The following is a 14727-nucleotide window of genomic DNA, read 5'->3' on the forward strand; positions in this document are numbered from 1 at the left end:
GTTGTTACTGTTTGTTATGTGCCTTTTTGTAATGTTCTCTCTGCATTGTGGGGTGTTGTCTGTCGTACTATGTCATCTGCTGCAGTTTGTATGTCCCTGAGAGGTCAGTGTCAATAAGACATGTACGTGTACATACTGTATGGCAATAAACCCCTCTACTTTTCCCTGGACTGTAGACATTAAAGGTCTTCTTTATGTGTCTCAGGTGTGTGTCATTGGATGGGGCCCTTTACAGTTGCACTCTTCATATGGCTGTCTGTCACATCTGTCAGAGGAGATTCCAAAGCTGTGACAACAACACTCACCACAAAATGGGCTTCTACTCCACTCCTGCTGGAAGCAAGGTAAGATCATGAAACCGCAGTAGCACTTATTGGTAAATACACTTATTACAGAAAGCACTTAGTATTGTTTTTCAGAATAAGGAGAAGGGAATATACTGTTGTTTCTATTTAAATATGAACAGAAGTTGTAAAATGTTGCGCTTCGTCCACCATAGTTTCTTTGAAAATGAATCTGTTTTTACAAAGGTGGGCAAACTAATACAAATGAAAAAAACAATACAATACGTTATCAGTTGTCTACCGTATTTCGTACTCTAAATTAAGTTAACTCCAAGTTAGTCACAAAGAACATACCCCAAAATGGGGAGAAAAGCAGTCAACTGCATTCTTTGTGTCTTTGTTACTATTACTCTTTGTATTTCTCAATAAGAGGCATGCTTCAGAGAATGATATGATATGTATTGCTTACGCTTAAAAGTGTCAAGATATTTAGATATCGTTTGATAATAGTAGCATATAGCAGGAAAAAGAGATAAAATCAAAAATACTTATTTACAGTGCTTTGCAAAAGCTGTTCTGTTAATTTAATCTGTGTCAAGCTTTTAGTATAAGCAAAATACGCTTTCCAAAAATAGGGAGGGAATAATCTTTGCATGACTGCATGACTTTTAATTTGAGTGTTTTTTCATTTTATCCTTAGTTTTTAACATAGTATCGTTCCAGTAAACACCATGTACTGTTATGTAGTTAACCTCATCGTATGAGTGAAATAGAGCAGTCCTCAAATGGAGTAAACATATTTTTGTCTGTTACATGTGTAGTGCCTATGACAGATTTAAATTTTAACAGAATTTTAGTGCTTTTGTATGTGTATATATAATTTCAATCTATCAACCTTGTAAAATTCACGTGATAGCATTTGAAATGTTTTAAACATTTATTAAAAGTGTATCAAGCACCCCTAATTCATTACATATGATAAGAATGTCTTCATTTTAATCCAGGACGTTTAACAGTGGAATGTCACACATGGAGAAAATATCTGAAATATATAAAAAGTATTGAATTGTGGACTTTCTCTTAAAAAAAAACAGAATATGCTAATTCTGTGGATGCCATGTAACAGTTGTGCTTTTTTCTTTTTTTTTAGTGAATTTTTAGCTGAAGAAAGTGAGGAGCAGTTCTGGGATTTTGTCGAAGTTAATCAAGAAATTGGAGAAGATGACCGTGGAGGTAAGGGTGGTTTTAATTCTGTTCTCTGAGTAGTCCTGTAAAATGTATGATTCATTAAGATACTTTAAAAAGAGAGTGAGTGTAAGTTTAGATGTCTGTTGTGAGATGTTAGTTAAAACTTTAAATATATTCAAAATATTCCACTCCTTTTCACATAGTTTCATTAAAAATATACAGTTTTGTCCCTATATGTTCATGGTCCCAGGGTTTAATTTTGTTCTTACCTGGTTAAAGAAAGTATTTACTGTGTTTTTCCATCTACCTGAAGAATTTAGACGGGAGATCTGCTATATGAATACCACTTAGCTTAAGTATTTTTCCATTATTATGTTTAAAACATGTGGTTTTATCTAATCAGATTTCTGACAACATCTTTGTATGTGTAATAAAAATATATTTTATAACAGTTACTAAAGAGTAAAGAGAACTTGACAGTTTTTCCCAATGTATGTCCCCTGTTCCCCTGTGTTTTATTGAAATCCCCATCAGTGCACACTGTCACGACTTAAAGTAATTAGTTATGTCTTCTGTTCTACCAGGGTTATTTTTTATAGGGTTATAGAATAATACCTGGAAATACAACTGGAATGTCAGTAATGCTCGTGAGGGTTTGTTTGCACTTGGGTGATTTCTAGCTGTTGTTGTTTCATCTGTCAGATTCGGATTATTCATACTACCATCTGATTCTGAAGAGAGCCGCCCCATTCCTCAGCCCACTGCAGCTCAACATGCTCAAGTTTGCCTTGTCTCTGCGAGCGTACTCAGCTACGGTGCACTCCTTTCAGCAGGTCAGGGCCCTCCTCAGATGTTTAGTAAATTGGTAATGGGATCTGTTCTTTCCAATCGATGGCATCCATTAGTTCAAAGTTTGAGAAAATGTAAAGGCGTGAGATAAAATATGTTGCTCCACGTGCTGAAAACAGTCTTCTATTAATGTTGATGTTCAGTTAATGTAGAGTCCTTAAATCAAGAAATTTTTATAAAGCATCATTTCATGCTTTACATCCCTAGACACAGTAAAAAAAAAAGCAAAAATTAAAGGCTAAACAGGAAAGTGTGTCTTTACATGAGGTTTTCAAGGTGTGTTTTTGTGTGACTCAAGAGGTTCATATGGACAAGGGCAGCTGGAATTCCACAGCTTAGTTGCAAACCGAACAAAATCTTGGTCACTTAGAATTGGCAGTGGTCCCAGGCACAAAGATCTGCTGAAGATAAGGCCTGGAGGGAAAGAATACACAGTTGAAAAACAAAAGTGAAAATAGGGCGGGCCAAGCTTTGAAAGGTAACAAAAAAATTATACTATGTGCTCTAATCTTTAAAGCCAGTGCAGTGACACGAACGGCTCACTTCTCCGCCTTGTTTTGCTCAAGCAGTTTCATTTTCGTAATGGTGCTATCCAGCAGAACATTGCATTACAATAGTCAGTGCTAGAAAAAAAAATCTTAATTACATTGTATGCGTTATACTTTAATTACATTAATTACATTATATTTGTTCATAATCAAAACTAAATAATTGAATTAATTAAATTCTCATTATTTAATTTTGCAGATTGCTGCTAATGAAACACCTCCTCCAGGCTGCAAGGCTTTCTTCAGTGTTCATGGAGAAAAATCGTGCAACCCTGAAAGTTTAAGCGACATGTTGGAGACGGCTTCAGAGAGGTAAGTATAAGAGTTACGCTTGTTGCCTAGGTTACATAACAAGATTTCATGTTCTGAGGAAAACTAAGATTGATGATATCTCCATTCGATGCCTGCTGTGGAATGATTGGTATTTGGGGTTTTTAAATGATCATCATTTTGATTACTGCTATTATATTTAGATAACATTTTTAAAATGTTTTGTTCTACTTCTAATAAAACACAAAACTGCAGATCAATAAAATAGCTCCCTTCTTTCTTTGCTCTTTACTTCTAGGCCAAAGCCATATCTGTTTAAAGGCGACCACAAGTTCCCTGTCTCTAACCCTGATGTTCCTGTGGTTATTCTATATGCCGAAATGGGAAGCAAAGAGTTTCCCAAGTTCCATCAGCTGCTTGTTTCCAAGGCCAACCGTGGACAGATTTCCTACGTTCTTCGCCATTTCCTTGCGGTAAGTGTTAGATACCAAGAGAAACCACTGTCCAGCTCTGAAAAACACAAGAATACTGTGACTGTTGATCAGTGTGTTTTATTTTATCTGAAAACTCAGTAGGCTTAGTTTCTCATTCTGTTGTCTGTTCTATTTTTAATATCTCCAATGAACAGACTCCAAGTAACAATAAGGTTTACCTCTCTGGATACGGTGTAGAGCTGGCCATCAAAAATCAGGAGTACAAAGCCAAGGATGATACTCAGGTCCAAGGTAAATTTCTCTTCCCGATGAAGCTCATTCAGTGAAGACACTTGGTTATGTCGTGTAAAATGTCTTTTTTGTCTTGCATTTTCTCTTCAGTTTCTCTTTATTAAAATGTTTTACTGTATTGTGGGTGCTGGGTGAAATGAAACCAGTCAAAAAATTATCTCTGAACAAAAGTGTTTGGAAAGGTAGATGAGATGAACAATAAACTACCTCTGCCCATCCATTATGAGAAAGGTGCCTATTCCTCCTTATCAGGCAAATGCTAAAAGCATAAGGGTGCAGGGTTGAACTGTACCCTAGACTTTATATCAGTATATCACGAGACATGTGCACACAAACAGACACAAAGGAAGAGTTTAAATACACCAGTTAAGCTAGACAACATACTTGCAATATGGGAGGAAACAGAACCACCTGGAGAAGTCCAGTGCAGAGACTGGTGGTGCCCCAGTCTGGAATCAAACGCAAGATCCAAGAGCAAACAGAACACCACAGTATGGATCAACAAACTACTTGAATTTGTTAAAATATCAGGATTTAAATGGCATTTAATTGAAAACGTTTATAGGTTCACGGTTTTGTTTAGTGTCATAGTTTGATCGTCTTTTACTGAGGTTATAACCCTTACTGCATTGGCCTAATAAAAACATCAGAAGTATGGAGTATACATTTTTATTTTACTGTTACACAATACAGTGAGTAGGGTATTTTGTTCAGCTTCATATTCCACATAATTTTGCCTAGGTGTTGCTTTACGGTATAAAATAAAAATGATTGTAGTAGTGTGTATGGTTTTAAAACAGTTGTTGATTTCAGGGGCTGAAGTGAATGCTACAGTTATTGGAGAGAATGACCCAGTTGATGAAGTCCAGGGATTCCTCTTTGGAAAGCTGAAGTAAGTGCTCTTTATTGTCACACACCGCTGCCCTCACTCTTACCTGTGATAGGCAGGAGCTGTCCAGCTTTACATCTAATACACATAAGCTGATAAGTGATAAGCTGGTAAACCTTCATGAACAACTGTTCATTTTTCCAGGATAGAGTAAGTAGGGAGAAATTAAATCAACACATTTTCTGAAAAAATAAAAAGCATATTGTTAGCTTCTTAACTAAACAAGAAAATGATATGGATGTATATATAGAAAAATCTAAAGAAAAACACTTTATTGTGCAGGTTTGCTAGCTTTAAGAGAAATAGTAGAGGCTTCCTTGTAAACACTGCTTCTTCAGTCTTATTTTGCACTGGGCATACACTGTGGGCTGATGAAATGTATATGAAGAGTGAGCACACTTAGCTCCTGTGAGGATCTGAGCTGAATCTCTCCACCCACCCCCCTGTCTCCCAGGACACTGTACCCAGAGCTTCAGGAGCAGCTGAAGGAACTGCGCAAGCACCTGGTGGAGAGCACCAATGAGATGGCCCCTCTGAAGGTCTGGCAGCTGCAAGGTGAGCTCTCTCTCGCTCTCTCTCGCTCTCTCTCGCTCTCTCTCGCTCTCTCTAACGGTCTCTCTCTCGCTCCGAGCCTGGTGCTCTTATCCTCTCCCTGCAGGTCCTGCACACACCTGAAAGAACTACATTTGTTTGGTTTTCTCAAGTAAAAAAGGTTTTTCAGTTGGTGTCATCTTTTGAAAGTCGTTTGAACAGTGTTTGAGAATGAGTGTTTGTGTGTATGTAAGAACATGCATCATTTTTTCCTTAACCGAAGGAAAGAGTGATGTACGTCTCCCTGTGATGGACTGGTGTCCCAACCAGGGTGTTCCCTGCCTTGTGCCCATTGGTGTCTGGGATAGGCTCTGGCTCCCCCATGACCCTGAATTGGATGAAGTGGCTTTAGAAAATGGATGGATGCTTAATACATCCAAATGTAGTGATAAGACCTCAGTGATTCAGGCTCAGCAAAGAGCTCAGAGCCCTCTTCAGATGATCAGGTCATGTTCATGTTTTAACTCTCCTGTACATTTTCCTGTAATGAGTGTGGAATCCAGGAGAGATGCACATGGACTTCTCCAGGAGATTTGCTTGCCGTTAATTCTGATCGTCTTAAAATAGTTTAATGTGACTCAAGGATGGGTCTGTTGTTGGCAAACATATGGGCTGATGGGTATTTTCTTGCTTTTAATTATCTTTATTTTCATTCCCAGCTCTACTGGTGATTGAATGTGTATATTGAGCTGGGGCGGCTATTGGTATAACATTTATTACAAGCACAATTTCCAGTTAACAGTTCTTATGAGGTTAAGATGAGATTGATTTTAATTAAACACCTTTTGTATCCTGCAACTTGTTTCATGATGGACCTCTCTGATGAAGTGGTATTATGATCTATCTGTTGGCAATGTCTTTTGGAATTTTTCTTCTCCCAGACCTCAGTTTCCAGACAGCTGCTCGGATCTTGGCTGCCCCCTCTGTGGATGCCCTGATGGTTATGAGGGACCTGAGCCAGAACTTCCCAACTAAAGCCAGGTAACTCAAGCTGATTTGTGGCCTGCAGACAGCTTTAACAAGGAAAGAATGAAGCATGTTCCTTTTTTTACCTGCTTTGCCTGAAATTTGAAAAAAAAATGAAGCTGCACTGTCGGCAGTTCTTAAAGTCTGATAATTAAACTGAGCTGAGGCTGAGAATCAACATAATCAAGATGTCCTTGACAAGATCACATCATCCAGCTCATTGTTTATTGTTTTTGTTAGGTTGCTTAGTTGATCCAGAGGTGAGTGATGTGTGTCAGTTGTGAAATGACAGGATGAAAGGGCGGTAAGCTGTATTAAAAGCATCTTTCCTACAAACTCATTCACGTGTGGAGAAATTACATGTGAGAGACTTGCAGGCAACCTCTTGGCTCCACAGTCTGGTGGTGTAGTTTTTTCCTTCCAGAGCCACACTTTTCCGTCTTGTGCCGTATCGGCTGCTTTGTTTACAAGCTGTGGTCTACAGAATGTTCCAGGATGACGGCACGGTGTCATTCCCTATCCCTTCCACATTGTCACCCTCTGCTTTGATTCCCATTCTTCGGTTCAGAAGAGAATTCCATCTGCAAAGTTCTAAGAGCTCATTACACTGCCGCCTCAGGAGGGTTTCTGAACCTGACACAACAGCATAACGCCGTTCTATGAAAAAAGACATTTAAATTGCTAATTATTCGCTTTGTGTTGTGTTTCCTGGTGCGAATACTGTCTAAACACAACCATGATTAAACGTACACGGGTTTGGAGCACTCTAGTATGTAAAAGCGAGTCTTTTCTCAACATGACTGAGAATGCTGAAACCATTTACCCTGACAAAAATTATATTTTTTTACTGATTGTTGCTGCATAATTTCTGCTGCACAAAAGTATTAAGAAATTGCTAAAAACAAATAAATCTGTTCAAGCTCTGCGGTACTGGTTTAAAGAGAATATAATTGCAAAGCTGTGGTAATAAAAACTAAATGCATTTAATTAACAAAGTCTGAAAAATGACCTGCCAGCAGCCATGATGATTGTTATTATGCTTCAGTTGGTTCTCACACACTGGGAACAGATGAGTTTTTAGAGGAGTCTTTCAATTTGATTCTTGAAGAGAAATGAAGGACCATATTGCATTCATCTACAACATTCATTGTTCCGTACTGGTACATGAGCTTTTTTTCCCTTGTTTTCTTTGCCATAGATCCATAACAAAAACTGTGGTAAACTCTGAAATCCGAAAGGAAATTGAGGAAAACCAGAAAGTAAGTGATCGTATCTTCATTTTGTGAAATTTTCATTTAAAGTATTCTTGTAAAAAAAAAATGCTGTAGTAGTGTGATCTACTCTACAATTTACACTGCTGTTAAATATTTTTTTATATCCTCCTGCAGTATTTCAGTTTTATTTTAATTCTGACTTGTCTGCGAAAGAAAAAATTACATAGAAATAGTGGAATGCAACATCGAACGATTTATTAGTGATTTTGAAAGCAGCTGTTTTAAGCTCGTAGGGTTAAATTAATTGTTGTGTACTTTTCTATTTTCTATATTTATTTTAATTGGAGTACATTGTAGTCTAATCACAAACTAAGGATTCATATTTACCTAACTTGTTAATTGAGGTTTGCACTAAAATCAAGCAATATCAAGAGGCTTGCATAAACTTTTAACAATTTTTTAATGAAAGAATTTCTTGGTTCCTATCCACGTACTGTCATGCATCCCAAATCTATGTATAAAATAGCAGTTGTTGGTATAGATGATCACTCAACTAAATTTCTTTAGGATAGTCTATCAGAATAATTAGATTTTCTGAAGTATATTTGTTCATTTTGTGAAATACGTAGCCACTTATAGATTAGTTAAAAGGTAGTAAAAGGTTAGATAGCAGTACTGTGCAATAAAAGAAACAGCCTTTCATATTGCAACAACATCTATTGGGGGAATAGATCTGTTTCATTTAATTGTGGGTTGTGGAATCATAGCTCCTGTCTGTTAGGGCTTTTCTTTTCCATCTTTACTTTAACAACTATGAAAAGTTATCTTTTTCCTGAGGAACTTTATGGCATAATTACCACATCTGTGATTTATTTTGTTTCTTTGTCATCCTTTTGGTTATTGTTTTTAGTTATTGATTGAAGCAATTTGGCCTGGAGTTAATGAGAAGCAGTAATGTGTCAGTTTTTCATTTCATTGGCTGTAATTGCACAACTTCATACTCCTCTGTCATGACTAATAGTGCTTCGACATTCAGTTTTAAAAAGATGGATCTTGCTGCAATGTGTGGATTTGCAACCTAATTAGTAACAGTACAAAAGAAAATCAGTAACAGTTTCAGTATGAAAAATGAAAAGATATATTAATTACACCATTGCTTGTGGTGTTCCTTCTTCAAAGTAATCTCCCAATCATAGTTTATATTTTTGAATGAATCTGGAGTTTTTAGTCATATTAGTCATAATATTAAACTATATTCCTCCGGTATAGTTCTAAGAATTCATTAGGGGAGATTGTTCTTTGTGTTGAAATCAATAGTTGTGCCAAACCAAGCAAAAAGTTCATCCAAGAGCTCTGTGCTGTGCTGGACCCAAGGGAGCCATTTGCTGACTTGTAATCTGAACTCCCTGCAGAGTTATTTCTTGAATGCAAACAGGCTTGCAAATTTTTCTATTTCTTCGCATTGCTGCTGCAGGAAGGGGGAAAACACCAGAGAAATTAAACTTTTCATCTGCCTCCTTATTTACAGTGCAGCTAACATGTTAAGATCTCTGCACTCTGAATACTTTGCAGTACTGTACCTAGATGTTAACTTATATATAAAATCTATTTTCCCTTCACGTTATCGTGTTGTTATACCATAATTCCAAACTACATTTTAAGTAAGATTTACAGAGAACATTTCTCTGTATCATTTAATGTATGTGTAGCAGTTGGCACTACATCTTCACAGCTCCTGGGTCCTGGATTTGATTTTGACCCAGGTTGCCTTCTGTGTGAAGTGTTCACATAGCTTTACCATGGCAGTATGATTTGTCACCTGGTGTCCCAATCTAGGTTAATTGGCGTCTCCAAATTGTCCCGTGATGGACTGGCACCCCGTCCAGGCTCCATTCTAACTTGCGTCCTTTGCCTGTCAGGTTAGACTCTGGGTCACTGTGTCCTGAATGTTGGATTAAGTGGGTATTGAAAATTGTTTTTCATAGGGCAAACTCAGCCTGTAAGTGATGGTGGTGTTGATTATTGCTTTTAAATGATTGTTAAAGATTGTTGACTCCAATTCCTTTCCATCTGTACAGTTCTGAATATTTTGTATTAGGAAAGCCTCTGAAGTCCCTCATTTGTGTCCCTCACTACATCATAAAACTTCCTTTACTGCAAGCAGTGCTTCTCTAACATGCTTGGCATGAGTGGCCACTTAACATTTAGGCATCCCTAGCAGTAGGAAAGTACAGTCACAGGCTTCACAATATTCTGTTCTACGGAATATCTAGAAAAAATCTCAAGCATGTGTTATAGAATATGATCCGCTGGCCTAGTGTATTAACATTAACGTCTCCGTGTTGTCTAGTTCTTTAAAGGAACCTTGGGGCTCCAGCCTGGCGATTCGGCACTTTTCATCAACGGACTTCACATTGATCTGGACGTTCAGGATATCTTCAGGTATGTGGGGAGGGTGGTGCGAGGGTGCTGAGGCTGTTCCTGTGTGATGTTCCGTGAACGTGTTCTGTTCTCCTCCCTGCAGCGTGTTTGACATGCTGCGCAATGAGGCGCGTGTAATGGAAGGCCTCCGTAGTTTACTGATCGAGACTCCTTTCATTCATGACATCCTGAAGCTCAATGTGCAGCCCTCGGACTCGGACTATGCTGTGGACATCAGAAACTCTGCCATATACGTGAGTATTCGTCAAAGCCAGTGCCTGGTTGGGAATAGTCAGAAAGACCTTGATAGCTTGCTGCTTACACTTCTTTTTAATGCAACTAAAATGAGAATGGGATTGCAGAGTTGTTTTAGTAGTTTTACTCTAAATTCAGAACAGACACTGCATTTCTTTAATAATTCATGGGCACAGTGAAAGTTGAGGAAGGTTCTATGTCTTTTCAGGGAGACAGCTACAAGGAGTGCAGATTGTCAAACCCTTGTTTATTTGGGGAAATAAGGTTTAAGATTTTGTACAAGAAACTGAAGACTAGTTTGATTTTCTTGAACCATGCTGAATGAGTGCCTGTTTTGTAGGGTGTAAAATGGTCTGCTCAGTTGTGTCTGAAATTGGAACTGTTGCTTGGAGCAGGCTGCTCCGGTAATAAAAAACTGGTGCTTTTTGTTTTTTGCAGTGGATCAATAACCTTGAGACAGACAGCAGGTACAATTCATGGATGTCCAGTGTACAAGAGCTCCTGCGTCCTACCTTCCCTGGAGTTATCCGACAGATCAGGAAGAATTTCCATAACTTTGTAAGTGCATCCTTTATGAATGCAGTTTCATGCAAATTCGCTCTTAAAAATAAAATGTACAGCAGGTAATCTCTCTTCCTGCAGCACTGGAATTGATTTGTTTCAGTAGTGATAAATTACCACATTTTGGAAATGTACTGTAACATTAAATATTAAAGTCTTCTCTCGACACTGTATATAGAATCTGTGTTATGCCTGGGGTACACGATATGCTTGGATGCTGTTTACAAAGATGCCGATTAAAACATGTCCTGGGGTTTCCGTATCTTCTAAAACACTTTGAATTATATTGCTCAGTCATGTTCGTAATCCCAGGAATGAAAAACAGGGGATTTGCGATAAGAGTCCAGAATCACTCTGATTCATCGATCATTGCACCTTGAATTTCTATCTAAAGCTGTCCTTGGTCTTTTCATTCGGGCTTGCTAGTATTTAAAAATATAGAAACCTGCCTTTCTTTTCTTTTGTATTTTACATTACTAAGACATTGTGTTTAGAGCAGCCTGTGTACACAAGGGGTGTGTGTTGTCCCTGGCTTAGCTCTGCATAGAAACACAACAATGTGGTTTTTCCTCAGGAGAGTTTTGGAGAAAGATGTTGATATATGAAATATTTTCTTGCATACTTCTTTATTTTTATGATCTTTATTAAATGATCAGCAGTTCAAGAGACGCAGAAACCTTCTAATCTATTGCCCCATAATTTTGTCTGTCTACCCAGGAAAAATAAGTTGTTTCAAGGCGATTTCTTTCTCTTTATGGGATATACCACCATCTCCTTTAACCATAGTGTGATTGCCTGATCCTGGCTATAACATTTTTTCCAGAGATATTCCTTGTGGTAACATGATTTATTTATTGAAAAAAAAAATAGAAGCAATAATTAACTCAGAAATCTACTTATTTCAATTGCCTTCTTGTGTATTTAAGGTTCTCCTTGTTGATCCTACCCATGAGAGCACAGGAGAGTTAATGAGTGTTGCTGAAATGTTCTTAAGCAATAACATCCCATTAAGGTAAGCCCATTATCTCTCTTAAGAAGAAAGTGTTTCTCATTAGCAAACTTGCCTGTTTTGTTTTCTTGTGCTTTGGGAAAGTTTTATACTGTTTTGCTGCCCTTTTCAGTGATTTGAGTAGGTTTTCAAACTTATAACATCTTTCACTGCTTTTGATTGTAGAACTACTATTATTCATTCATATTTGATAAGACTGCCATTTTATAGAATTGTGATGTATGGTCTTGTGTTGATGGAACCTGTCATGCTGTATTCTGTACAAGAGCTGACAAGGCCGTTTAATCTGATCATAAAGTAATCTCTTATCAGTATATTGGGTTTGCAGTATTTCAGACAAAAATAGGTCAAAAATAGTCTGAATTTTAATTATATAAACCTTATTTTGTTTTTATTAGATAAGCATGTATCTGCCTAAACAGGAATCTATGTGTTGATAATAATTATTTCAGGATCGGTTTGGTGTTTGTGGTGGATGATACTGAAGATCTCGATGGGATGCACAACCCTGGAGTTGCTTTGCTGCGGGCTTTTAATTACATTGCTGAAGAAGAGGACAATCAGCATGCCTTTGAGGCTGTAACAACTGTAAGTAATCTTGTATGTAATGCATCTTCCTGCTCTGCATTTCTAGTGGAATCTTTGCAGAGATCCCCCTGCTGTAGTTACAAGAGTGATGAATCTTTAAAATAAGAAAGACAGCGTCTGTGACAGATTTGAACAGTGAGCAGTCTAACACTGAAATTGTAGTGCTTCGATCTGCAGCATAGGAAGCACAACTCCTGGATGTTCAGGAGGCATTCTTAGTTGTTTGTTGACTGCAGCTCCCTGTAGTTAATGCCACACTCATTTTCCTTCAGCTTCTCTGCACTGTGATTGCTTTTGTCCTTTGCAGATGTACAGTCACATTCCGACCGGAGAGAAGCTGAAAGTAGAGACTGTGATTCATTTTCTGGAGAAGCAGTATCCCTACGTGGAAGTGAGCAGCATTCTTGGAGCTGATTCAGCATATGACAAAAAGAGGAAGGTAAGTCCATTACATTCCATTCTAATTCGCTTTCAGTACTGTCAGGAGATTGCAGACACTGAACATGGTACAAGTGAGCAGAGTGTGAAGCAATAAAGAAAAGCCATAGGTTACTGGATATTCATGGATGATAAGTGTCATTCTCTCTCAAATGCACAATATTTGACTTTGTGGCAGTACTTCCATACACATGAGTTTCATATTGACGGTTGTCCTCTTATGTGCTTGTGTATGTAAAAATGATTCAGCCAGCTATATGCCACTTGGAAAGCTATCTTTAATGCAGTCTTCCTTTGACTCAGAATAAATAAAACTGACCACTGTGTTTTCTCAGCATTTTCCCCCATATCAAATGAAACTCAGGATATTCTGAAAGGAAAAAGGTTCAAAGTAAATTCAAATACATTAATCCAGTGTAGCATGATTTCATTTCCACAGTCAGTGCTTAAATTGCCCCCTGGGGATGAGTAAAGTTTTTTTAATTGAGTTGAAATAAGGATGTGGGGAGGCAGTTGGCCTTTACTTAACTTATATTCTGTTTGTGTGAGCTGTCTTTTCTGATACTGTACATGAGAGGTGTATTTATTCTTGTTTGTTTCCTGTTGAAAACCTGCTGCGTTGTCTGTGCTTTCAGGAGGGAAGACTTTACTATGAGCAAACAGGAGTGGGACCTCTGCCAGTAGCTCTGTACAACGGCGTTCCCTATCAGAGAGACCAGTTGGAGCCAGATGAGTTGGAAACTGTCACCATGCACAAGATCCTAGAGACCACAAGCTTTTTTCAAAGAGCCGTCTACCTGGTGAATGTCCCACCTGCTCAAGGAATCTACTCAGTACCATAGACAGACCTCAGTGCAGAATTTTTGTGGGGATTTCACAAATGTCTTAGGCATTGTTGTGTATACTTTTAGGTACAGATACTGTTTCATTCTGTTGCTGCAATGAAAATCCCATGCTGGACACTAAGTGTGCCTCATTTTACATTTCATAATTCAGTGCTGCTTATGTAAAGATCAGGACCTTTTTAGAACATTTTCTGTTTTAATATTGGTAAGTGCTGTTTGCAAACCCCTCCTCGCAGAATGCAAGAACTGGTTTCCGTCTTTTGAAAGTCACTTTATGGTTTTTATTTTTGTCCATTCTAGGGTGAACTTTCTAGCGATCAGGATGTTGTGGATTTTGTAATGAGTCAACCAAATGTTGTGCCCCGAATAAATTCAAGAATTCTTTCTACCACTAGGCAGTATCTGGATTTATCAAGCACAAGTAAGTGATTAAAGAACTCTCTGCAGTTAAGGTTAAGTTCTTAATACCAAAGTAAGTTCTTGATATCACATGTAATGCTATTCTTACAAAATGTTGGAATAATTAGAGGTTAAGTATAATCTTTTCTATATTGCATATTTTATAGACAATCACTTTGTAGATGACTACTCACGGTTCCTTTTCCTTGACTCCAAAGAGAAGAACGCAGCTGTGGCCAACAGCATGAATTACCTTTCAAAAAAAGGTGAGAGGGCAGTCACCATTTTTATTCACACGATTGCTGAATGTTTACAGAGTGGGACGTCATTTTCATTTAATGAGAAAAACAAAATCTATGAGTAAGATACAAATGTAATGAGCTCACTGAAACAGATCATATTCTGGCAATTTCTTTGTTTCTCCATGTTCTGCATCTACATGTCACAATCTAATAAGCCTTGATTAGCAGAATTGGGAATTATCTGATTCATGTCAGTAGAGTTTCAGTGAAAATGCAACTTGTTTTTCTTTCTAATTGCTATATTAAGATTATTGGGTCCCTTACAGTGTTCATTGGTTTTTCAAAGTCTTGACTTGCTTACATCAACTTTAAAGAGCCTGGAGACAAACTTTCATAGCATCACCATTTATTGTCCCAAAATATGAGCTTTGTTTCAGGATGTTGT

At 37.8% G+C, this 14727-nt stretch overlaps 1 protein-coding gene across 2 annotated transcripts in view; it reads left to right on the plus strand.

The window, feature by feature from the left end:
* Nucleotides 1-14727, plus strand: part of uggt1 (UDP-glucose glycoprotein glucosyltransferase 1) — a 33224-nt gene that overhangs the window by 1764 nt on the left and 16733 nt on the right. For both annotated transcript variants that reach the window (XM_015361293.2, XM_015361294.2), the window contains exons 2-20: nt 206-344; nt 1435-1517; nt 2175-2305; nt 3069-3181; nt 3438-3612; nt 3768-3864; nt 4678-4756; nt 5208-5308; nt 6226-6325; nt 7509-7569; nt 9875-9966; nt 10049-10199; nt 10639-10758; nt 11688-11773; nt 12223-12358; nt 12666-12797; nt 13432-13596; nt 13942-14062; nt 14208-14306. In XM_015361293.2, coding sequence (XP_015216779.2) covers nt 206-344; nt 1435-1517; nt 2175-2305; nt 3069-3181; nt 3438-3612; nt 3768-3864; nt 4678-4756; nt 5208-5308; nt 6226-6325; nt 7509-7569; nt 9875-9966; nt 10049-10199; nt 10639-10758; nt 11688-11773; nt 12223-12358; nt 12666-12797; nt 13432-13596; nt 13942-14062; nt 14208-14306 — 2181 coding nt within the window. The remainder of the gene's footprint in view (nt 1-205; nt 345-1434; nt 1518-2174; nt 2306-3068; nt 3182-3437; nt 3613-3767; nt 3865-4677; nt 4757-5207; nt 5309-6225; nt 6326-7508; nt 7570-9874; nt 9967-10048; nt 10200-10638; nt 10759-11687; nt 11774-12222; nt 12359-12665; nt 12798-13431; nt 13597-13941; nt 14063-14207; nt 14307-14727) is intronic.

The sequence above is a fragment of the Lepisosteus oculatus genome, chromosome 13, assembly GCF_040954835.1.
Source record: "Lepisosteus oculatus isolate fLepOcu1 chromosome 13, fLepOcu1.hap2, whole genome shotgun sequence".
NCBI lineage: Eukaryota > Metazoa > Chordata > Actinopteri > Semionotiformes > Lepisosteidae > Lepisosteus > Lepisosteus oculatus.